General features: G+C 36.5%; 1 protein-coding gene across 1 annotated transcript; it reads right to left on the reverse strand.

Moving 5' to 3' along the window:
• Positions 1 to 1,244: 1,244 nt before the first annotated feature.
• LOC130437399 (uncharacterized) lies at positions 1,245 to 9,284 on the reverse strand. Its single transcript, XM_056768782.1, has 2 exons — positions 9,226 to 9,284; positions 1,245 to 3,398 (listed from the first exon to the last, which is right to left on the reverse strand). Exon 2 carries the CDS (start codon positions 3,351 to 3,353, stop codon positions 1,629 to 1,631), a length of 1,725 nt encoding a protein of 574 aa, XP_056624760.1. The 5' UTR covers positions 3,354 to 3,398; positions 9,226 to 9,284; the 3' UTR covers positions 1,245 to 1,628.
• Positions 9,285 to 24,843: the final 15,559 nt, after the last annotated feature.

Here is a 24,843-nt window from a genome sequence, read left to right on the forward strand (position 1 = left end):
AATTAAATGTGGACTACTTCGCCAGCCAACAGCATTGGACTAGAATTTTATTTGCATTGACAAAGCAAATATACATCGAAAGCATCCAGTTACAGAATGGCAAAAGAACTTCAACATTTAAACATCTAAAGTCAAGAGACTAACTCAAGGAAACACTGATCACCATGATGGTGAGTTTCAACTAAATTAAACAAATATGAATTGTTAACCCGGCCATGTGGCCCGTACATGTTAAGGGTTAAGTATTTTGTATTTGAAATACATGCCCATCCCTGGTCACAGAACACATTGAAAGCACATACTATTACACATTGAGACTCCATCATCTCTGACTGTTTTGATATTATTTAAATATAACCGTATTCTATATTTGATTAATAGCTTCAATCCTGGCACGTAAATTATAAGTGATTTCGAGAAGTTTAAATCTGATGAATTACACAGATGCCCAGACACATGAAGAATCAGTGTATGAAACTCAACAATGATGACATTCAACAAACCTTGACTTACCCAGCATGCATTGCAGCATGAAGCCTTCTTTTCAGAGGTGGACAATCCTGGTGCCATAAAGTAAAAGTTCTGCCATATTTTTGTTTCACCCATTTTACATTTAAATATGACCGGGTCAAAACTCGTAAGATATGGGAAACACAGTTGCAAACGGACTTTACTTTTACATTTGAAATTTGGCAGTCAGTGTGCGTTTGCTTAAACGAAAAAGCAAACGGTAATGCGCGATTTGCAATTGCGTTTGGATTATGTCACATTTTATGCATCCACAAATTGAAAACGCAATTGCAAATACAATTTGCAATTCTATTTTAATAATGTCCGGAATATCGTTCCATAGGAATTCCCTGTAAATTCTTGAAACTCTTTGTTAGAGATTAAGTTGCACTCTGCTCTGGTTTCCAATTTAAAAGAAAGTGTTTTTTTGCTTATTTTTAGGTCCTTTGGTCTTTGTTCACTGCTTAAGGCATCAGTTACTTTATTGATTTGCATCCCGACTTTGTGCATCGATCCCCTAGCCTCTGGAAGAAGAAAACACAAACTACTTGCTGTGTACGTGACACTTTTAGAAATCTGTCCTCATAATAGAGAGAGCAGTTTCTTCTGAGGTGTGATGTTTGTGACAGCTGTGTTCATTATGATCACAGAAAAATAATAAGGTATTTTGTCATATTGTAACAGTGACTCATTTTGTTTAATTAGGCAGGACAAGTTTATTTATATAGCACATTTCATACACAAGGGCAATTCAAAGAGCTTTACATTAACAAAAAGAAATAAAACATATCTTTAAAATGCTAATGATTTAAGATCACAAATACAATTTTAGATTTAAATGACTTAAAATAATTCACTACACTAAATAAAACAAGTCAAATTTAATTGAAAGGGAAAATAGAGATACTTAATTATATCAAATAATTACATCTGACCAGTCAGTAAAAAAAGTTAACAGGCCAAGTTATATCTACCTATTTATTTTGTTTATTATACTCAACTTCCTTAAGTTAGTTGTTACATTTACTTTGGAGTAAAAGTTACTTGTTATTTTTTCAGCGTAGAATGGTTGAGCACATGGTGTCATTTATTTCTTGTGAAATACATTTTTACATCATTTAACAGTTCTGAGGTACCATAGCCAATTTGCCTTTGCTCTTCTCGTTGTAAGCTTTCCAATCATCAGGAAGGACTTCTCCTGTGGAAACCTTACTCATAATCTCTGCCTGCTGCCTGACTTTCATTAAAGAAATTATGCGATTTTGAAATCCAAACTTGGCTTCTTGTTTCTCCGCCTCGATCAACAGGTCTATGTAGTCAGGTGTGGAGAGAGGGTTGGGTTTAAGTGCGATGTCCTGCAGTCGCTCTAAAGACTTTTGTGATTTTCGAATGAGAGAGACCACTTCATATTGCACAATCTCAAACTCCTTGTCAAGCGTTTTAAAGATCTTTTCTTTTGACATGACTTCTCCATGTGTATCCTCAAATCGCTGTTTCAACTCTTTGTGGGTATCTTTCATCTTCTCTGGGACATATTCCCATTTATATTTTTGAATGAAGTGAACATTCCAATCACACTTTCCAGGACAGATCCGACACTTTCCATTGGTCATGGCAGAGCAACGGTATTTATACTTGTCATCTGCATAAGTACAGTTATCATGACATGTAAAATAACATTTTTGGCAGTTGAGCAAGTATCCGCCTGTGGTGTTTTTGATCTGTTTTGGAACCACTCTCTCTACTTCATATTCAAAATCCTTGTTTGCATCCATTTCAGCTTTGTGCTGTTCCAGAGCAGCAGTTGTCTTCTTCATTTCATCCAGTTTTGAAAGACCAGCATTGATCTGGGGCTGGAGACCTTCCACAAGTGTTTCTAGTTGTTGCCGCTCTTTAAGGACCTCCTGTGTCAAAGACAAACTCTTGGTTTTCATCTGTTTAAGAGATGTGAAGAATTTTCTTAAACTGGAATTACCCAACTTCCAGAACATTTGATCAAAGCTTCCACAATCAGGCTCTTCATCCTCAGCTTCCTCAGATTTGTTATTTGTGGTAAAAACGGCAGAGTTGTTAAACTTGAAGTGAAGTGGCTCGTCAGATTTATCTCTAGAACAGGGCACCTTAGAGACTTTTATGGCTTCAAGAACTGGAGGTTTGTTTCCATCTGCAAACGTGACCATCATAATGATGTTGTCAGCAATATCCTTCCCAAATATGGAGAGAATGGAGTCAAAGACGTATTGCTGTGTGTGTGTCAGGCGGGCGAGTGAGGCCTGTACTACGAAACACACAGCATCAATCTGGTCAATTCCTCCAGGTTGAGTAAAAAACTCTTGAATCTGCTTTGTGATCTTTTGGTCATGTGAGATTCCTCTTGTGTTACCAAAGCCTGGTGTGTCCACAATGGTCAGATTATATGGAACGTGAAATCCATGCATGTAATTAATGTCATAAGCTGTGATGGCTGATGTCTGACTTTCAGCCTGTGACTTCTGCTTTTCTTCATCTATTAACATCAACCGGAAGTTGTCTTGCCATTGTACGCCCAGAATGTAGTTAATCATGCTGTTTATTAGAGTGGTTTTCCCTGCACCTGTGGCTCCGATCATCATAATGGTCTTTTGCTCTTTTACTTTTGCTTCTTTTCCAAACATCTCTCTTCGGCAGGACCCATCCGTGTTCAGCCATTTTTCATTCAGGTGGAGTTTAAAGATGGGAAGACATTCCTTGGATTCCTTTTCTATTAGACTGCTCATACTCTCCTTAACAGTCTGTGCAAGACTTGAATCATTTACATTGCTGAGGTCTTTTTCCTGAATTTTGCTGCTCATGTTTCCTGACATCTTCAAGAGGAACTGTTTCTGACAAGGGACAAAAGACCAATGGACCTATAAAGGACAGAAAAAATTGAAAAAAATACTATACATGCTAGCCAAGTAGAAAAATGCAGTTGATTGATAAATACTTCAAGTCAATATGTGAGCATCATTAACCAACTACACTGTTGTTGCTTATATGAAAAAATCTACATTAATATTCAATTTTCTTTCCTTTGCTGCCTTAACGTAATCTTAGAATGATCAGAAATATGATGTTCCAGGTTAAAATTGCCCATGAACACCCGTTGCGTTTCCCAATAGGAAGTTGGGAAATAATTTTGATACCCAAGTTCCTGAGATGGACGAGCCTTAAAGATAAAAGACAAGGTGGATAGTCAAAGACACAGCAGTGTTGCAGTTAAGGAGATAATTAATGGATTAATGAACTGAGGATTGAGTAAAAATGATGAAAAAAGTGAGAATTGAGAAAAACTGTTTCTAAGTGAGAAACAGTGATATAAAAAAGTTATTTATTGTTGTTTGGACTATAATAATGGCAAAGTTTCATATCACATGGGTAAGAAATGTTTATACTATTCACTAGAAATAAAAAAATAATTTAGTAGACTAGACTCATTAAATAGCAGAGGTGTAAAGCAGTCAGGGATCAAATATCTTTACTTTTGTCTATCAATGTTTTTACTTTGGAAATTGGCTACTTCCATGTACTATAAAGCATGGCATATATCATACTTTTTACTCAACTACATTTGGAAACTACATGACAAGTGTTTAATTTTATAAAATTTTGTGGATTAAACTACATTTGTACATTTTTCATAATGTAGTGAAGTAAAATGTCATAAAAAGGAAAATCCTAAAATATAAACTTGTGCAGAGTGTCCTCCAGAGTTTAGCTCTTACACTACATAAACAAACCAAACACACCTGAAAAAACTCATCAGCATCTTCAAGATCAAGAGAAAAACTGACAGCAAGAAATCATTGAATCAATGTTAAAATGTGTTGATTAATCAATATTAATGACATTTAATCAATATCACTTTTGCACTTGCAATTAATGTTGAAAAGATTTGACATTTTCACAAATCATCATTACTGTGATCAGTGTTTGCTTAAGTTGAGCTCTTGACTCTTATGAACGTAGATCTAGCTGCTTTTTTAATTGCTTAGAGTTTTTATGAATAAATAGACGTTATTAGGTAGAGAAGGTGCAGGTTACTTTAATTATGAATATGTAATAAAGATGACACCTCTTGCAAAATAAACTTGAATCTGATCTTTCATGACTGATTAAAATTTTCTGGTTTACGAGCAAAAAATTACTGTGAACATATAAATAAAATGGCACGCTTAGAGATCAACACTCTTCACAAAAATCTGAACAATGGTGACAATCCCCTATTGATTCAGATAAACAGATCAACTACAATGCATGCTGGGAGTCATGAATGAGTTTTGTCCTAAAATGTTACCCAGCAGCATTGCAGCATGAAGTTTTATTTTGTTGATTGTCATCATTGTTGAGCTTCATACACCGATTCCTCATGTCTAATTGAGTCTTTTGAAACTTTCCGGTCAATTGATAAAAATTTGATGCGTTATCTCTGTTTTAATCAAATAAAATAATTTAAAACACCAATTAACATCACTCTCATATGTCCTCATAACAATAGCAACCACCATCAGCTGATTCTAATGGTTCATGTTTCTCTTGATCACAATAATGGTGGCTAACAACATAACATTGATTCAATTGTGTTCATCTGCTCTCTTACTGTCAGTGAAGCTACATGCAGATGTGTTTGATTTGTATTATGAGGGTTGAAGAGAATCTCTGGAGGACACCGACATCGAGGACTGAGTTTGGACACTGCTGAGTAAAATAGTACTAATACAACTCTGAATATATAGCAACTCAATTAGAGTCAAGATCCCAACTAAATCAATCACTGATCACAATAATGATGGATTGTTGATTTCTGCGCTGACAGTCTGCTGGAGTCCTGTAAAGTGCCAGCGCAAGCTTGCTTGCAGGCAGGGGTGGGCATGTATTTCAAATACAAAATACTTAACCCTTAACATGCACAGGGCACATGGGCGGGTTATCGCTTAATATTTGTTTTAATTTAGTTGAAACTCATCATCATGATGATCAGTGTTTCCTTGATTTAGACCAGAGGTGGGCAATCCTTGTCCTGGAGGGACACAGCACTGCAGAGTTTTGCTCCAACCCTCATCAAAAACATCTGATCCATCTAATAAAGACCTTCAGGATCAGTGTTTCATAATCCTGATACTCGGGGCTTCACGTCCAGAATGTTTTACATGTGTCTCTAAATAAAACACCTGATTCAACTCATCGCTCTACTGACAGAATGTTTAAAATGTTTCTCTAATGAACAAACTAACAATCTGATGATTGAATCCGGTGTTTCACAGACACTGAAAACTATGTGGAGTAGGATTTACTTGATTTGTGATTTACTCAGTTTTCACTCAGAATTGAGAGTTCATTTTGAAGGAGCTGTCATGTAAAAGTTAAGCACGATTATCTGAAGCTTCATTAGAACTTTCATGTAAAGATTACTTAAAAATTTGATAGTAAACATCTACCATCAGAAACCACCATGACTAAGATCAGTGTTTGTTTTTGTGCTCTTGAAACTCTAGAAGTTCAGTTGGTGTGTTAATAAATACTGAGCTTTATAAGGTTCCAGAGGTTCATGAGCTCTTTAAGTAGAGATCTTTTTAAGTGATTGTTTGAAGCACAACACTTGAACATATTTAATCATTCTGCATAACTTGTGAATGCAATATATGAAACCATCTTTGAGGCGAAAGTCATGAAGAATCAGTTTATGAAACTCAACATTGCACTCTAAAAATGGCTGGGTTATTTTTTAACCCATACCACTGGGTTGAGTCCGTTGGGTTGTTATGTTGGCTTATTTTTCCACATGTTAAACACTTTTTGGGTAGTTTTAGTTTTCAAGGTGTTGGGTTAAACCCGCTGGGTTAATGTGCTGGGTTGTTTCTGCTCATCGCTGGGTTATTTGAAGAGTCTTGCGAGCTTGCCGCTCTGATGACGTTGAGTGTACTTCGCAACTTTCGTTTTTATAAAGAACAAAGGGGTCACTGGCTGGAGCAATTTAAAGCGAAGTTTTTTACGTTTTAAGTGAATATTTTTTGAAATAAGCATAGTTTGTAACGTTTTGCAAGGCAACAGTGTCTTAACTAACATTATTGATGTAATTTAGACGACCAGCAACCGTTGCCTCAGATCACCATTACATAAATTGACCTCGCATAATCCTTTGAAGATGCGCGGAAATACGAATTTATAAAATTTTAGTGAACCCTATCACATGTAAGCTAAGTTTATGAACTTTAGTGAGAATTTAACAAAATTTGAGTCAAACCGGCGAGTGCCCCTCGAGCGCGGTCAAGCATTCACGGTTCAGGAACTCTTCTCTCGGTGTCCACTCTGGATATTAAGCGGCCAGTCAATTATATTGCTCCCTCTGTTTTAAACCAAACATTTCAAGGTTTGTGCATATGATAAAGAAAGACGAGTGTGGTAGCCTGTATTTAATGAGTTGATTTGCTGCACGTGTGGTTTCTCAGTGTATTAAGTGGTGTAATTCATAATGTGTTATACATAATTTATATGTCTTTAGTTAGTTTTATTCATTTACATTTGTTGCTACATATTGTGGAGTATGTGTATTAGTCATTTCTAATGTTATTTCTAATGCTTGTTAATGTTTGATATGAAACATTTTTATTTATTATAATTAAACTTATTTTATAAGTCTTATTTTAATTATGCAAATCTAAAAATATTGCTGTTCTGGGTGTAAAAGTTAACATTTTTATTAACAATTATTTTTAGTCAAATAAATTTTTTCTTTTTTTAAATAAATGTCAATTGTCTTGATTGACCATGAAGTACAGAATAAATTAAGAACAACCCAGCAAGAATAACCCAGAATTAAACACATGAGTAGTTCTAATGACTACATTTTGGGTTTTTTCAATAACCCAGCATGCTGGGTTATCATGTGTAACCCAGTGTGCTGGGTTACTTTAACCCAGCATGTGTTCTGTCCAATATTTACCCAGCGCTGGGTTGCCAATTGGGTTGTTTTTAACCCAGCCATTTTTAGAGTGTGGTGACAATCAACAAAATAAAACTTCATGTAGCAATGCATGCTGGGTAACATCATAGTACAAACTCATTCCTAACTCCCAGCATGCATTGCAGTTGATCTGTTTATTTGAATTAGTTTGATGATTGTGACTAATTTTGATGTCTAAGTGGGTCAGAAAAGGTTGCTTTTCCATCTAAATATGTAAAATTTTGCTTGTCATTCACACTCATTATTTGAGGAAAATCTGTTTCTAGCTTTTTCCAAGTAAATCCTACTCCACATTTTTTCAGTGTATATAAAACACCTGTTTCAGCTCATCAGTGTGTTCTTAGAGATTTCAAACATTCTTCAGGTAGACTGATGAGTTTAATCAGGTGTTTTATATAGAGAGAAACATGTAAAACATTCTGGGAGTCGTGTCCTGAGGATCAGGATTTGGAAACACTGATCCTGAAGCTCTTGATAAGCTAGATCAGGTGTGTTGGAGCTAAACTCTGCAGAGCTGCGGCCCTCCAGGACCAGGATTGCCCACCTCTGAGTTAGACTCTCAACTGAACTCAACTTTATTTATATATATACCTGTAAAAACAAGAAAAAGGTGAAAACAACAAAGACAGACATACAAATGCTCCACACACACAATATGCACACATATTTACACAAATTGACAAAGACGCACACACACACAAACACACTCTCACACACACACAGTGAAAGCACACAATTGAGATAAAGGAGAGAGAACCACAGGTCAAATATTAAACTGACTATAAATTCTTATATGCAATATTAATTATGTCTAACTTCTGAATTCTAAAGCAGCCCCCCGGCCAGGCAGATAGTGCAAAACAATATGTAAACGGTGGCGAGGAACCCAAAACTCCAATTGAGAAAAAAACCCTCAGGAGAACCCGAGGAGTACTTTTTACACTAGGGACTATGCTGTGAGGGACTCACCCCAGGTCTTGCACAATGGGGGATTGTTTAAACTGTTTCTAATTATTTTGATTCTCTTATAAATATTTTGTGCATTTTCTTCCTTCTAATTAAAAAAAAACATGATTTTCTTCTAATATATGATGTTTCTTAATCTCTTCATTAATAGTAATTTTTAAACAATAGAAATTTGGTAAAAAAAAAAGTTGAGATCTTATTACACTTTGGATTACGTTACTATTCTTTTGGCTTGTTTTATCATAACAAAAGTAGCCAATTACAGGCAATAAAGGCAATTACAAGCATACTTTGAAAATGTTGCTCAGGTATTTAAGAATGAGACCATTACAACATTTCAGATGCTGTTTAATAAGAAATCTGGTTAGTCAGGTTTAATATTTTACAGTAATATTTTACAGTGTAGTGTTTCATAAAAGTGAACAATAATAACAATAAAATAAATAAAAGACATATGTTCCTTTTGCCTAGTTACTTGCAAATTATTTTTATGGTAACATCAAAGCTGCCATCACTAAGAATGATCGCATGAAGCCATTTTTTTATGATTTTATTTAGATAAGAAAAAGTAGCATAACAGTTAACCATTGTAGATGAAATAAAGTCTAAATATCCCAATAGAAGGTTAAGATATAGCATTCAGACAACAATAATGTAATAAAATTATATTTTAATGAATAATAGTAAAATCTATGTTCAAGTTCATAGTAAATTATGTCCTAAATAAATGAGTTAATGGAATTAAATCAAGACAAACGTTTACTTACTGTAATTGATGTGGTCTGGATGATAGTAGTCTTGATAAACTCCTGCTGTCTCTGCAGAAAGGCTGAATTTATAGAAAGGCATTGTTGAGATAAAGACTATAAAACACATGAAGGGGGGGCTTTGGGGATCACGAAACAATGTGAAACTTTGATCCTTTGAACGTTTCACTTTTGTTTTCCTGTAAAAACATTTGTTCATGCATAGCTGAGATAAAGACTATAAAACACATTAAAGGTGGGGGGGGGGGGGGGGGGGTTGTTGGTCACCACACAAAGCGAAAACTTTGATCCTTTAACTGTTAAAAGATCCAAGCGACACATTCAAGTACACTATAAAAAATGATTATGTATCATAGATTATATTATTAATTAAATTATTAATTATGCTTTGTTAAATACAATTGCGTTTGAAATGCAAAAATTATTGAGTGAATTAATCTAAATTTCATCATTTACTTAATATTTTGTGGTGGAACTCTGAGCAGATTACACACGTTTTTTGTTTAAAAAAAACATCATCTTGTAGCTTGATTCACTGATCTCACCTGTGTTGTGTACTTCTCTTTGCGACTGGATTCCTCTCGGGGCAGAACCCAGGTCGTTAGAGTGGGCGAAACCACCTACAAAACCATCACCCTGAGTACAGCAACACCAGCGTCCTTCACCAGATGCTTGAGGTTGGGGAGGGAAGATTACACACTGCAAAGTACTCTACTTGCTGCACTGTAAAAAAATATTCTGCAATTTTTACGGAAAAATACCGGCAGCTGTGGTTGCCAGTAAAATTCTCTAAAAAATACAGGAAAAGAATGTAAACAGCTTTGCAGTTTAAAACTTCAGGGCACAAACTTCAAACTGTGTATGAACTTAATACATTTGAGTCTTTTATATTAACAACATTTCTTTATAGAAAATGAAAACTTGGTCCAAATGCATAAAAGTGATAACATAACATTATCTTAATTTATTTCTTTGTAATTCATTATTAAAGTCACTTTTAAACAAAGCAACATGCAAGCTTGACATCAGAATATCTTTTGCCTGACCGTGAATTAAACACAGACTCCACTCTTCAGCTTAGTGGTGACCCACAAAATATTTTATGTCAGAAAAGAAAAGAGAAAATAGAAATTATGTAGTTTTTACGGAAAAATACCGGCAGCTGTGGTTGCCAGTAAACTACAGTAAAATTACGGGAACATCCTGTTTTTATTCATCCAATCAAATCACAGTGGAAAACATGAGCCACACCCACTATTCATCTTGTAAATACGTCAGAATACTGAAGACGATCATCACTTCTGCGTCACAGGGACTGCAGCCAGGGATGGGCATGTATTTCAAATACAAAATACTTAACCCTTAACATGTACGGGCCACATGGCCGGGTTAACAATTCATATTTGTTTAATTTAGTTGAAACTCACCATCATGGTGATCAGCGTTTCCTTGAGTTAGTCTCTTGACTTTAAACATTTTAACGTTGAAGATCTTTTGCCGTTCTGCAACTGAATGCTTTTGATATTTGCTCTGCAAATGCAAATAAAAATCTATTCCAATGCTGTTGGGTGGTGAAGTAGTCCACATTTCATTCAATTTGTAAATAATATCAGAGTTGTCTGCTATCTTTGAAGAACATATAAAGTGGAATTATTTTTTAAATACAAATACAATCTAAAGCTCCAGGAGCGTTCTGACTCAAACTGACTTGAAGAATGAGTGTATGAATCTAAACAATGGTGACAAACAATAACAACAAAACTTCATGCTTCAATGCATGCTGGGTAGCATCCTAGTTCAAAACTCATTTATGACTCCCAGAATGCATTGTAACATTACGTTTTTTGTTGTTGTTTTTCACCATTGTTGAGATTCATACATTGATTCTTCATGTCTGTGTGATTCCAAGTTTCACTGGCATAATTTTAAATTTGCATGAAACTATTTCTCTACATCAAAATAATTCCACTCTATGTCCTTTCAAAATAAGCAAACGATCCTGAAAATAAATGTAAATTAAATGAGATGATGATCTCTTCACAAGCCAACACAATTCTCCTGAATTTTAATTTGCATTGTCCAATCAAATATACTTTGAATCCATGGAGTTACATGTCATGTACTGGAATGATGTTCTGTACCTTTAAGAAAAGTGGAATGCATCTTGGGAAACGGGAAGTATAAGTCGCTGTTCAGAATGTCAGCATGCGTGTGGCTGAGTTGATTTGACAGATGTGTAAATAAAAAACGAGTACACAACATTGGCGACGAGGATGCAGCTTTGTGGATATTAGCACTGATTGCATGCGATGGAAAAGTCAGGTATTCCTACGTTTGAGTGCTACAAAGATCCCGCAACTCTTGGTCCAAGATGGACGAGATGGCTGACATCGTTTGAACTTTACGCGGACGGGAAAGGCGGAGGCTACAGCAGCAGTTCGTCAGCGGCGCAGAGCACTACTTTTACATCATGCTGGACCAGATGTTCAGGATATTTTTTCAACTCTGGCCGATACGGGCGGTGCTGCTGATTTCGACGCAGCTGTTACAGGTTTGAACGCATACTTCGTCCCACGAGTGAATAACGCATATGCAAGGCAGACATTTTATAAACTTTCCCAAAACTCCGTTGAGACGGTTCAGCAGTTTACAACGCGTCTCAGACAGGCAGCAAGAGACTGTGCGTTTGGGGAGGACATGAATAATCAAATTCGGGACGCGATCGTAGGCAAAGGCTCATCGACTTATGTACGCCGTAAACTCCTCGAGGAAGGAACCAATCTTACACTGGATCGCGCTTTAGAGGTCGCTGCGCTCTGTGAACGGATAGAGGAACAAATGGCTTCTTCTGCGGTGAGTGACGTATCTAAACCGGATACAGAGTCTGTTAACCGCGTCTGGAAAAAAAGAAACTTCAAAGGAAAACAACGAGCAGAATGCAGTAAGTCAAATAAACAATGCTATCGATGTGGAAATACAGATCACTTAGGAAGAGATTCTAAATGTCCCGCGAGAGGTCAGACATGCCATAAATGTAAAGGAAGAGATCACTTCTCAAAAATGTGCAAATCCAAAAATGTAAAGCAGCAAACAGTCAACCAAGTTGAGGCACAACCTGAATATGCATTTGTTATCCAAGATAAAAACATGGACGATAGACTGAATGTGTGCTTGGGAAATGTCAATTTGAAGATGCTTGTAGACTCAGGCGCAACCAGCAATATCATTGATGAAAGCACATGGGAGAAATTGAAATCAAGTAATATCAAATGCCATTCGTACATCCCAGAAATGGAGAGAAAATTATTCTCTTACTCATCTGATCAGCCGTTGCCAATAAAGGGAGCTTTCAAGTGTGAAACAAGAATAGACAACCGGACGGTATATGCTGAGTTTATTGTCATCAAAGGCAATGGAGAACCGCTATTAGGGAGAGACACTGCCATGAAACTTGGAGTGCTAAAGATTGGCACAAACATTGCAGCAGTAATGGATCTCAAACAATCACTTCGTTCGCAGTACCCAGAAGTTTTTCAAGGAGTCGGTAAGCTGAAAACCAAACAAATTAGCTTATACATTGACCCGAAAGTTAAGCCAGTGGCCCAGCCTTTAAGGCGAATACCATTTAATCTTAGGAGTCCAGTAGAGGAAAAAATAAAAGAACTCTTAGAAATGGACATTATTGAAGAAGTAAATGGGCCAACACCATGGGTTAATCCAGTAGTAATGGTGCCAAAAGCCAACTCTGAAATCAGACTTTGTCTTGACATGCGACAAGCCAATCAAGCAATCATCAGGGAACGATACCCCATCCCCACTGTAGATGAACTTTTGCAAAGCATGAATGGATCCATGGTCTTTAGCAAGCTGGATCTCAAGTGGGGATATCATCAACTGGAGTTAACACCAGAGTCTCGCCAGATTACCACATTTGCAGTCCATAATGGGGTGTACCGATACAAACGACTGATTTTTGGAGTATCATCTGCAAGTGAACAATACCAACATGAGATAGCGTCTGCTCTTGCTGGAATAGAGGGAGTTGAAAACATATCAGATGATGTGATTGTGCATGCGCCTGACAGCGAAACACATAACCAACGTCTCCAGGCCGTCTTGAAACGTCTTAAAGAGTGTGGACTAACTCTGAATGAGATAATTAAGTGAGTAATTAAATGATGATTGAGTGATGAACACCGGCTGTTATTGAGATGTTGATGTTTTATTGGTTATATGATGTCATCATCATGGAGATCAGTGTTTGCTTTTGTTGGACTCTTGACCCTATAGTTAGATTTTGCACTGTATCAATTTATGTACTGTTATAATGCAGAGAGATCAGTTCTGTGAAGTGTGTAATTCTTCACTTATTTTAAATGATGAGTTGATCTAAAGCTGAAATGTTTACAGGCGAGATATTTCTTTTAGATCATAATCATGTTAATGTTTAGCATAATGAACCCAGTACACTCGGTTTTTAAACAAACTGTTTATCTAAAAGTATCAGTGAGAAAATTCAATAGCAACAAAGCACATGCTAAATTAAAACTTCTAGACAGACATCAAGAACCAGCATATGAAGCTCAACAATGGTGATGCTCAACAAAATGCTTCAAGCTGCAATGCATGAAAAACTCCCATCATGCAATGCAGTATGACTTATAATTGTCACCACTGTTGAGGTTCATATGATAAATGTTCATGTCTAATAGACTGATCCCAATATTGAAGCTTTATTGCGCCATTGATTTATGAGGTTTTATATCCAAATGCAGATCATAAACCTAGAGAGATTTAAACCAGAAACACAAACTATTTTCTGTTCCTTCAAGATTTGATTCAGTATTGAACAAATGTTGCCGTGAAAAAAATATTGTAATTATTTAAGAAGCAAGTATCTTTGAATAAATAAGCCATTTATATAACGCTCGGTTGTGTATTCCTGTACACCTAAAGTGCTTAATAATCATATGTGGGGAGTCTGTGAGACCACCAGTGCGCTCACGACATACCAGCATTCGGTTGAGAGAAGAGACAGAAAAAGACCCACAACCTATTACTGAAAGGATCAAGAGCACAACTAAAGCAAACACTGATCACAATTATGGTGAAAATGTTTTTTTTTTCAGCTGATGTCATCCAAGGCTGTGGCTGAAGTCAGTTGTAGTTCTTGTGTTTCTCTTTTCTTCAGTGATGTTGATTGTTAACAGCAGATGTTCATCACTCAATCATCATTTAATTACTCACTTAATCATCTCATTAACTTTAACTCTTTGAGGACTTGAGATTTGACTTGAGACTTGCTTGTGACTTGAAAGAAATGTTTTGGTTCCTCCGCTGGTGAAATCAGCTGCTGAGTTCATGGGTGAAACAAAAATATGGCAGGACTTTTACTCTTTGGCCCCAGGATTGTCCACCTCTGACCATAAGCCGTTAGAGTCAATATACGGTCAACACTCCAAGCCCTGTGCCCGGGTGGAGAGATGGGTTTTGCGTCTTCAACCTTACAACTTTAAAGTTGTCTATGTTTCAGGAAAGGAAAACATTGCTGATTCCTTATCGAGACTCCTTGGAAGCACAGCAATGAGAGAGAGACACTTGCATGAATCGGATGATTATGTGAGATTTGTAGCTGTTAGTGCCACCCCGAGAGCCTTAACCACAAGGGAAGTTGAGGAAGCCTCAGAAAAAGATCCAGAACTCAAAGAGGTGAGAAAAGCAATTGAAAGTGGACATTTTGAGAGGTGTATGACATATGCACCTGTAGCTAGCGAGCTGTGTGTTGTAGGTTTTCTGGTCTTACGTGGAACGCGTATTGTTCTTCCTAAAACAATACAAGCACGAGCGGTTGCACTGGCACATGAGGGTCATATTGGTATTGTTGGAACCAAACAACATCTAAGAACAAAAGTATGGTGGCCGGGCATGGAAAAAGCCGCTGAGAGGTATTGCAAGTCATGTCATGGTTGTCAAATTGTGTCTCGCCCTGATGCTCCAGAACCATTGAGGTCGTTACCATTGCCAGATGGACCGTGGCAAGATTTGGCAATAGATTTACTTGGACCTTTGCCATCAAAACACTCAATTCTTGTTGTAGTGGATTACTACAGTAGGTACTATGAATATGAGATACTGACCACCACAACAACAGCAAAGGTGATTGACTGTCTTGAGGATATATTCAGCCGACATGGACTCCCACTCACATTGAAATCGGACAATGGGTTCTCAGTTCAGGTCAGATGAGTTCAAGGATTTCTGTGAAACTAATGGAATCAAACATCTGAAAACCACACCTAAATGGGCCCAAGCGAATGGCGAAGTTGAGCTCCAAAATGCTTCGATCATGAAACGAATCAAAATTGCACAGTCGGATGGACTTGACTGGCAAAAAGAACTCAGGAAGTATGTCACAGTGTCCAGGGGAATTGTGCATAATACAACAGGCAAAAGCCCTGCTTAGGGGTGGGCGATCTAGAAAAAAATTCAAATCACGATTTTTTCCAGATAGATCACGATTTACGATTTTATCGCGGTTCTTCTTCAAGTTGGTTTTAAGACTATTTTTTAAAGGGGCTTCAATACAGCCAAACTAAGTCCCCATATAAAAATATACTCTTTACCATTTATATTTTGAAGAATATTTTAATCAAGTTAATATTTGATGCAAGTGCAAGACCATAAATCAGCTGTTAGCAAAAACTTTACATTTTGAATTTTGTTTTTCATCTTGTTGCGGAACTCGGAGTAAAGCTGTGGAATGGGCGTGGAGGATAAATATTTTTGGCTGGATATTTCGTAACGTGGATCTACGACTTTGAGCAGTTTTTTAAAGCCCTCATTTTCCACAGTCTTTATGGGAATCATGTCTTTGGCCAGGTAAAATGCGACCGCATCAGTGACATCTTTCCAGCGCTTGCTCGTTCTGTCATACGGATACGTGTTTTTTTTTCTCAAATGGTTCTTTCGCTAAAGTCGTTGTTTAAGCCCTTTAGTTTCCGTATGCTTGGTTGTACCTGATTTACTCGCGTGGGATCCCTTTATAATTTGACTGTCGGCATACTCTTTCAGTCCCTTTTATTTTGAGGTGGTTAAAAAGGTTCGTTGTGTTGCCTTACGACGCTCGAATCTTATCATTGCCACATTTGCAAATAACTGTTGTTTGGGCCGTGTCAGTTGGGGAAAACCCAAACCATTTCAATATTACTGATGTAGAATTTTTTTTAGGGACCAAGTCCTCCGTGTTTCCCTCTATCTTCACTGACCGCGTCACTTAATCTTACTGAATTCACAAGCAACGTATACGAGCTTGTTAACATGGCGCAATCTATTGCAAGTATGTTGACGAATTCTATAGAACAGCACTATATAGGACGATTTAACGATTTTCCCGAAAAAGTGGATCGTGCAGTCATTTTAATCGTTCACGATCTAATATCGTCATATCGCACACCCCTAGCCCTGCTGAGCTTCTGTTTAAAAGAAGGAGGAGAGGCAAGTTACCAGATCTTACGTCAGTGGAAAGAGATCTTGAGGTTCAAGACCGTGATGTTGAGAAAAAGGGGAGATACAAACTGTATGCAGATGAACATCGCAAAGCAGAATACTCTGATGTCAGGGTTGGAGACCAAGTCCTGTTGAGGCAGGACAAGATCGACAAGTTTACCACACCGTTTAATGCAACACCCCACACAGTGGTCAGCAAAGCTGGGAACCAAGTAATTGTTAAATCACCTACGGGAGCTCAATACACTCGCAACACAGTGTTTGTGAAGAAATATGTAGAGCGAGAGACAGAAAGCAACCAGGATAGCAAGAACGTGGGTTGTGGTGACTGTGCTATGAATGCAGAACAACAGACATTACCTGAGGACACAGAGAGACGTGTGCCTAATGTGATGTGTAACCAAAACACTATATGTGTCAAGCCCCAAAGGGAAAAGAAATTGCCTCAAAGATTTGCTGACTTTGTAATTGGTTGATATACAACACTGTTTTTTTGACCTGTTAATTGTTAAGAAACTATGTTAGAAATGTGATAATTCTAAGTTAAGGGAGTATGTTATTTGTTCTACCGAATGCAGGGAACACTTTATCTTAAGGAGCTAAAGTTTAATTGTTTTAGTTCTTTATCCGACTTTGGGGGGATGTCATGTACTGGAATGATGTTCTGTACCTTTAAGAAAAGTGGAATGCATCTTGGGAAACGGGAAGTATAAGTCGCTGTTCAGAATGTCAGCATGCGTGTGGCTGAGTTGATTTGACAGATGTGTAAATAAAAACTGAGTATACAACATTACAGATTGGCTAAATATGCTTGATACGTTAACATCAAGAGTCAAGAGCCTAACTCAAGGAAACACTGATCATCATGATGGTAAGTTTCGACTGAATTAATACAAATATTAAGTAATAACCCGCCCATCGGCCCTCTGCATGTTAAGGGTTAAGTATTTTGTATTTGAAATATATGCCCATCCCTGACTGCAGCATAACATCCATGACTTGATGCTTTATTGGTTTATTTAAAGTCACCGTGTGACTTTTGATCAGTGTTTGCTTTAGTTGCAATCTTTCAGCCGTCATAAATAAGTTTACAGTTATCTTTGTGCTGCTATGACATTGTTTTATATAAATCAAATGAAAGTGTGATTAGGTATTTACTAAATCTTTATCTGGGATGTTGTTTAATAACGTATTGTATGTTTTGTTACAAATGCATCAATGAATTTACTTTTAAAATTCACATTTCATGCAACAATCAATCAAATTTTTGAACCATTAAAAAACTTGTAATTTGTCTTTAACTCAGACATCAAGAATCAGAGTATGAATCTCAACAGTGTTGACTAACAAATGAAAAGTTTACAGCCGCAATGCATGCGGGGAGTCATTATTGAGTTTTGTGCTTTGATGATACCCAGAATGCATTGCGTTTATCTTAAGTGGTGTTTCTGTTTCCCCATTGTTGAGACAAACTGTTATATTCTAGATATCTGCTAGAACATTTATGATGTTTTTATGTGCTGTTAAAGACTTTCAGTATATTAATTAATTTTATTCAATATCATAAATGAGGACAACAAGTAACTTTAAAGCACTACCTAAACTCTTGAACATGTACATATTCTCCGTCCCAATTAATTTAATGCGTTAGCTTTATCTGAGCTTTCCACTCACGTGAGTCAGTGTGTTTTAACTCATAGATGTCAATACTGGTCAAAGAGCTTCTTCACATGGAAAGCAAATGGTCAAGACCACAACTAAAGCAAACACTCTTCACCATAATGGTGACTCAACAAAACCATCAACATGTAAACTTGTGTTAATTTTCAATTAGAACTTTTGTAGACGTGCAACAGAAATAAAGTGACAGTGGTGTCTGTAAGTGAAGGTGATAAAAGTGTTTGTGGAGTTAAAAAAACTTCTTGTGAAAACTTTGGAATTTCACTGTTCATTTCCCAGAGAATTTGACAATGTTATCCGTATTTTTATGGACGTTTTTTGACAACAGTTTTCTCTGTGAAAACTACAGAATTTCACTGTTAATTTCACAGCATTTTTTACAGGGTTTTTCCGTAAAACAAAGGAATTTTTGCTGTTAATTTTACAGACAATTTTACAGTGTTTCTCCGTATTTTTTAAGGACGCTTTCTGATAACAGGTTTTTTTTGTGAAAACAACAGAATTTTACTCTTAATTTCACAGGCATTTTTTACAGTGTGGCCTCTGTTACACCAAAGCTGATGTAAACATGTGCTGTAAGTAAGACCATTTGTGATCGCGTCTTATGCACGCTTTAAAGAAAATCTAAAGGAACAAACACTGCATTTGAAGTTGCTCATGTTAGAGCCCTGCGAAACCTTTAACATGAAAAACATCTTGGTTTAAATGCAAGATGTTTGAGAACTTATCAGCATGGCTGTTGAACGAACTGCACTACGGCCCAGTTTACACTGGCAGTCAAATGTTAAAACGCATGCATGGGAAAGATTTCCCCATGCAAGTTTACACCATGATATTAATATAGTGGAATTATAATGTAATGTTGTACAACAATGTAAGGCAGGAGCCAAGATGTCCCGACCAGAGAAATTATGTTTCTCCTTGGAAACAAAGGACGTTTCTAAGCACAGTGGGGAACCTAAACCAAAAGGGTGCCCTTCCTGAAAAACAACACACCCACTCCTAATCAAAGATAATTTTTTTCGAATAAAGACAGGGAACATCTCTCAGTACAGTGGGAGACCTGAACCAAAAGGAACCAAACCTTCCTTTGAAAAACAACAGACTTCCTCCAGTACAGCAAACTCCCTACTGACATAAGATTTACATCTCAAATGACACATACATGTGAATAACAAATTCACACCTCACCCTGCACCCCCAACTGTTCCTTTCTTCCCCTCTCACTCAACGCAGGTCACCCAAAAGCTCAACTAAGGACCTTACACAGGAAAACACTACACATAAAACGTACACATGTTTGTTATCATACAAAATGTCTCAGGGTAACTGGTACAATGGTCTCACTCCCATAACCACAGAATGTAACAAAAAAGATTTTCAAGAACTTAACCAACTTTCCTCAGTGCTGGAACATGTCTAACACATTTGGTAACTTTCACTAATCACCTACTGTATGTAGATTAAACACTGCCCCTGGGATCACAAGACCCAATCAAAGCCAAATTCCTAATTCTGAAGAATTTCCATAATGCTTTGTTCTGGTTTGGTATTTAAGGATAGTTGTCGAAAATATCGGGGAATCTGTAGTCAGATCTCCCGCACAAAGAACTGTGTGTCGTCTCTTGTCAGGTATGCAACATTGAATTTCTCTTTACTTATATTGAACCATGATGATTGACATTTGATTATTGAATTGAATATGTGAATTGGATTTGAATTATGCTTTCTATACCTGACTAATAAATTGTTATGTTAGAAATTGCTCCACAGAATTATGAATTTATAAACATGTTCTTATATTATGTATTCAGTATAAGAATTATATTGTATCCCGATACATCCTTGTAACCGCAAATCCCCGCTTAGGTTAGTAACGGACTAGAATCCTGTCTAGGTGGCAAAGACAAACCAGCTGAGAATTTTAGAGATCCGGCGAACAACTTGGCATTAGTTTAAGTGTACTTAGATCTTAGAGGCTGTTAATGAGAATTTCCGTTTAAAACAACGCAAGGGTTGTCTGACTAACCTAAATAGGGTAAGTCTCAGACTCAGACTCTCAGATTACAGTAATAATATTCCAGTTAAGTGTACATGGGAAACCATATCATGATTATATAAAGCTTCCATAAGAGAAGGTAAGATTGGTCTATCTATCGCTGTGGAGTGGTCATGACCTCTGGCTGAAAATAATTGTTGCTTGTTATTAGGTGTTAATAATCCAGGCCAGGGGTGGGCAATCTTGGTCCTTGAGGGCCGCAGCTCTGCAGAGTTTAGCTCCAACACACCTGATCCAGCGAATCAAGAGCTTCAGGATCAGTGTTTTCAAATCCTGATCCTCAGGACACGACTCCCAGAATCTTTTAGATGTGTCTCTCTATTTAAAACACCGTATTTAACTCATCAGTCTACCTGAAGAATGTTTGAAATCTCTAAGAACACACTGATGAGCTGAAACAGGTGTTTTATATACACTGAAAAATGTGGAGTAGGATTTACTTTGAAAAATGCTAGAAACAGATTTTCCTCAAATAATGAGTATGAATGACAAGCAAAATTTTTACATATTAAGATGGAAAAGCAACCTTTTCTGACCCACTTAGACATCAACATTGGTGAAAATCATCAAACTAATTCAGATAAACAGATCAACTGCAATGCATGATGGGAGTCAGTAATCAGTTTGTACTATGCAGGGGTCAGGGATGGGCATGTATTTCAAATACAAAATACTAAACCCTTAACATGTACGGGCCCCATGGCCGGGTTAACAATTCATATTTGTTTAATTTAGTTGAAACTAAAATCAGTGTTTCCTTGAGTTAGTCTCTTGACTTTAAATGTTTTAATGTTGAAGTTCTTTTGATATTCTGTAACTGGATGCTTTTGTCAATACAAATAAAAATCTATTCCAATGCTGTTGGGTGGTGAACTAGTCCACATTTCATTCAATTTGTAAATAATATCAGAGTTGTCTGCTATCTTTAAAGAACATATAAAGTGAAATTATTTTTAAAATACAAATACAATCAAAAGCTCCAGGAGCGTTCTGACTCAAACAGACTTGAAGAATGAGTGTATGAATCTCAACAATGGTGACAAACAATAACAACAAAACTTCATGCTTCAATGCATGCTGGGTAACATTCTAGTTCAAAACTCATTTATGACTTCCAGAATGCATTGTAACATTACGTTTTTTGTTGTTGTTTTTCACCATTGTTGAGATTCATTGATTCTTCATGTCTGTGTGATTCCAAGTTTCAGTAGCACAATTTTAAATTTGCATGAAACTATTTCTCTACATCAAAATAATACCACTCTATGTCATTTCAAGATAAGCAAACGATTCTGATAACAAATGTAAATTAAATGAGATGATGATCTCTTCACAAACCAACATTATTCGAATGAATTTTAATTTGAATTGTCCAATCAAATATACTCAACATGTAAACATCAAGAGTCAAGAGCCTAACTCAAGGAAACACTGATCATCATGATGGTAAGTTTCGACTGAATTAATACAAATATTAAGTGATAACCCGCCCATCGGCCCTCTGCATGTTAAGGGTTAAGTATTTTGTATTTGAAATACATGCCCATCCCTGCCAGGGGTGGACAATCCTGGGGCCATAAAGTAAAAGTTCTGCCATATTTTTGTTTCACCCATGAACTCAGCAGCTGATTTCACCAGCGGAGGAACCAAAACATTTCTTTCAAGTCACAAGCAAGTCTCAAGTCAAATCTCAAGTCCTCAAAGAGTTAAAGTTAATGAGATAATTAAGTGAGTAATTAAATGATGATTGAGCATTAGTGATGAACACCTGCTGTTAACAATCAACAACACTGAAGAAAAGAGAAACACAAGAACTACAACTGACTTCAGGCAGGGATGGGCATGTATTTCAAATACAAAATACTTAACCCTTAACATGCAGAGGGCCGATCGGCGGGTCATCACTTAATATTTGTATTAATTCAGTCGAAACTTACCATCATGATGGTCAGTGTTTCCTTGAGTTAGGCTCTTGACTCTTCATGTTAACATGTCAAGTATAATTAGCCAATCTGTAACTCTATGGATTCAAATTATATTTGATTGGACAATGCAAATTAAAATTCATTTGAATTGTGTTGGTTTGTGAAGAGATCATCATCTCATTTAATTTACATTTATTATCAGAATCGTTTGCTTATTTTGAAAGGACATAGTGGAATTATTTTGATATAGAGAAATAGTTTCATGCAAATTTAAAATTATGCCAGAGAAACTTGGAATCACACAGACATGAAGAATCAATGTATGAATCTCAACAATGGTGAAAAACAACAACAAAAAACGTCATGTTACAATGCATACTGGGAGTCATAAATGAGTTTTGAACTAGGATGTTACCCAGCATGCATTGAAGCATGAAGTTTTGTTGTTATTGTTTGTCACCATTGTTGAGATTCATACACCCATTCTTCAAGTCAGTTTGAGTCAGAACGCTCCTGGAGCTTTAGATTGTATTTGCATTTTAAAAATAATTCCACTATATATGTTCTTTAAAGACAGCAGACAACTCTAATATCATTTACAAATTAAATGAAATGTGGATTACTTCACCACCCAACAGCATTGGATCAGATTTTTATTTGCATTGGCAAAGCAAATATACATCAAAAGCATCCAGTTACAGAATGGCAATAGAACTCCAACATTAAAACGTCTAAAGTAAAGAGACTAACTCAAGGAAACAATGATCACCATGATGGTGAGTTTCAACTAAATTAAACAAATATGAATTGTTAACCCGGTCATGGGGCCCGTACATGTTAAGGGTTTTGTATTTTGTATTTGAAATACATGCCCATCCCTGACATCAGTCACAGCCTTGGATGACATCAGCTGAAAAAAAAACATTTTCACCATAATTGTGATCAGTGTTTGCTTTAGTTGTGCTCTTGATCCTTTCAGTAATAGGTTGTGGGTCTTTTTCTGTCTCTTCTCTCAACCGAATGCTGGTATGTTGTGAGCGCACTGGTGGTCTCACAGACTCCCCACATATGATTATAAAGCACTTTAGGTTTACAGGAATACACAATCGGGTGCTATATAAATGTTTTATTCTTTCAAAGAGAATTGCTTCCAAAATAATTACAATATGTTTGTTACAGCAAAATTTTGTTCAATAGTGAATCAAATCTTAAAGAAACGGAAACTGGTTTGTGTTTATGGTTTACATCTCTCTAGGTTTATGATCTGCATTTGGATATAAAAACCTCTTAAATCAATGGCACGATAACGCTTCAATATTGGGATCAGTCTTTTACACATGAACATTTATCATATGAACCTCAACAGTGGTGACAATAATTAGTCATACTGCATTGCATGATGGGAGTTTTTCAAGCGTTGCAGCTTGAAGCATTTTGTTGATTGTCACCATTGTTGAGCTTCATATGCTGGTTCTTGATGTCTGTCTAGAAGGTTTTGTAAGTTAGCATTTGTTTTGCTGCTTTTAAACTTTCTCAATGATACTATTAGATATATATTTTGTTTAAACCATGAGTGTACAGGGTTCATTATGCTAAACATGAATATGATTTAAAAGTGATATCTTGACTGTAAACATTTTACTGTTAGATCAACTCATCATAATAAACAGTGAAGAGATAAACACTTCACAGAGCTGATCTCTCTGCTCTACAAAAGTACATGACTTGATGCAGTGCAAAATCTAACAATACACACTAAGAATTGCTGGGTTAGAAAATAACCCAACCTTAACCCAGCTGCTGGGTAACTATGGGACAGAACACGCGCTGGGTTATTTTGACCCAAGTGCTGGGTTGAACCATTTGACCCAAAATGCTGGGTTGTTTGTTTGACCCAACTAGTGGGTCGGGTTAACTGTGTTTCTGGGTTAACATAACCTAAACATTGGGTTATATGTTGTCTCATTGCCTTGCTACTTTTATATTTACCAATAAAAATAAATATTCTCAAGGGAATGTAAAATTATTATAATTTTTCTGTAATACAATTACACAAAACAAATGCAATTGTAAATATGCATTTTTATTACATTTATTGAATGGGTGCAATTGTCATACATTTCATCCAACACCTACAGACACATAAAAACAAGTTTTTGTAGATCAGTTTCTTTAAAAACACAAAACTGGGTGAATTAGGCATTGTAGATTCGTATTCTATATGTCAACATTGCAGCATTAGAACACTCAAAAATATATTATTGGCACATGAGAATCAGTCCAAACAGTGTGCCATCAAAACTAAGCCAAACAAAGACTCAAAACAACAGACAATACATGTGACAACTTAAAGCATGTTACAAGTGCCCAGAAAAACTGTTGTCCTCAAAAACTTCCCACATGAAGACTCATGTCCATCAATACGATAAACTGCATGCTGGAGATATT

Source organism: Triplophysa dalaica, chromosome 2 (assembly GCF_015846415.1).
Source record: "Triplophysa dalaica isolate WHDGS20190420 chromosome 2, ASM1584641v1, whole genome shotgun sequence".
In the NCBI taxonomy this organism is placed as follows: domain Eukaryota; kingdom Metazoa; phylum Chordata; class Actinopteri; order Cypriniformes; family Nemacheilidae; genus Triplophysa; species Triplophysa dalaica.

Coding starts and splice junctions, on each gene's coding strand:
- LOC130437399 (XM_056768782.1), bottom strand. CDS start 3,353: ATGTCAGGAAACATGAGCAGCAAAATTCAGGAAAAAGACCTCAGCAAT.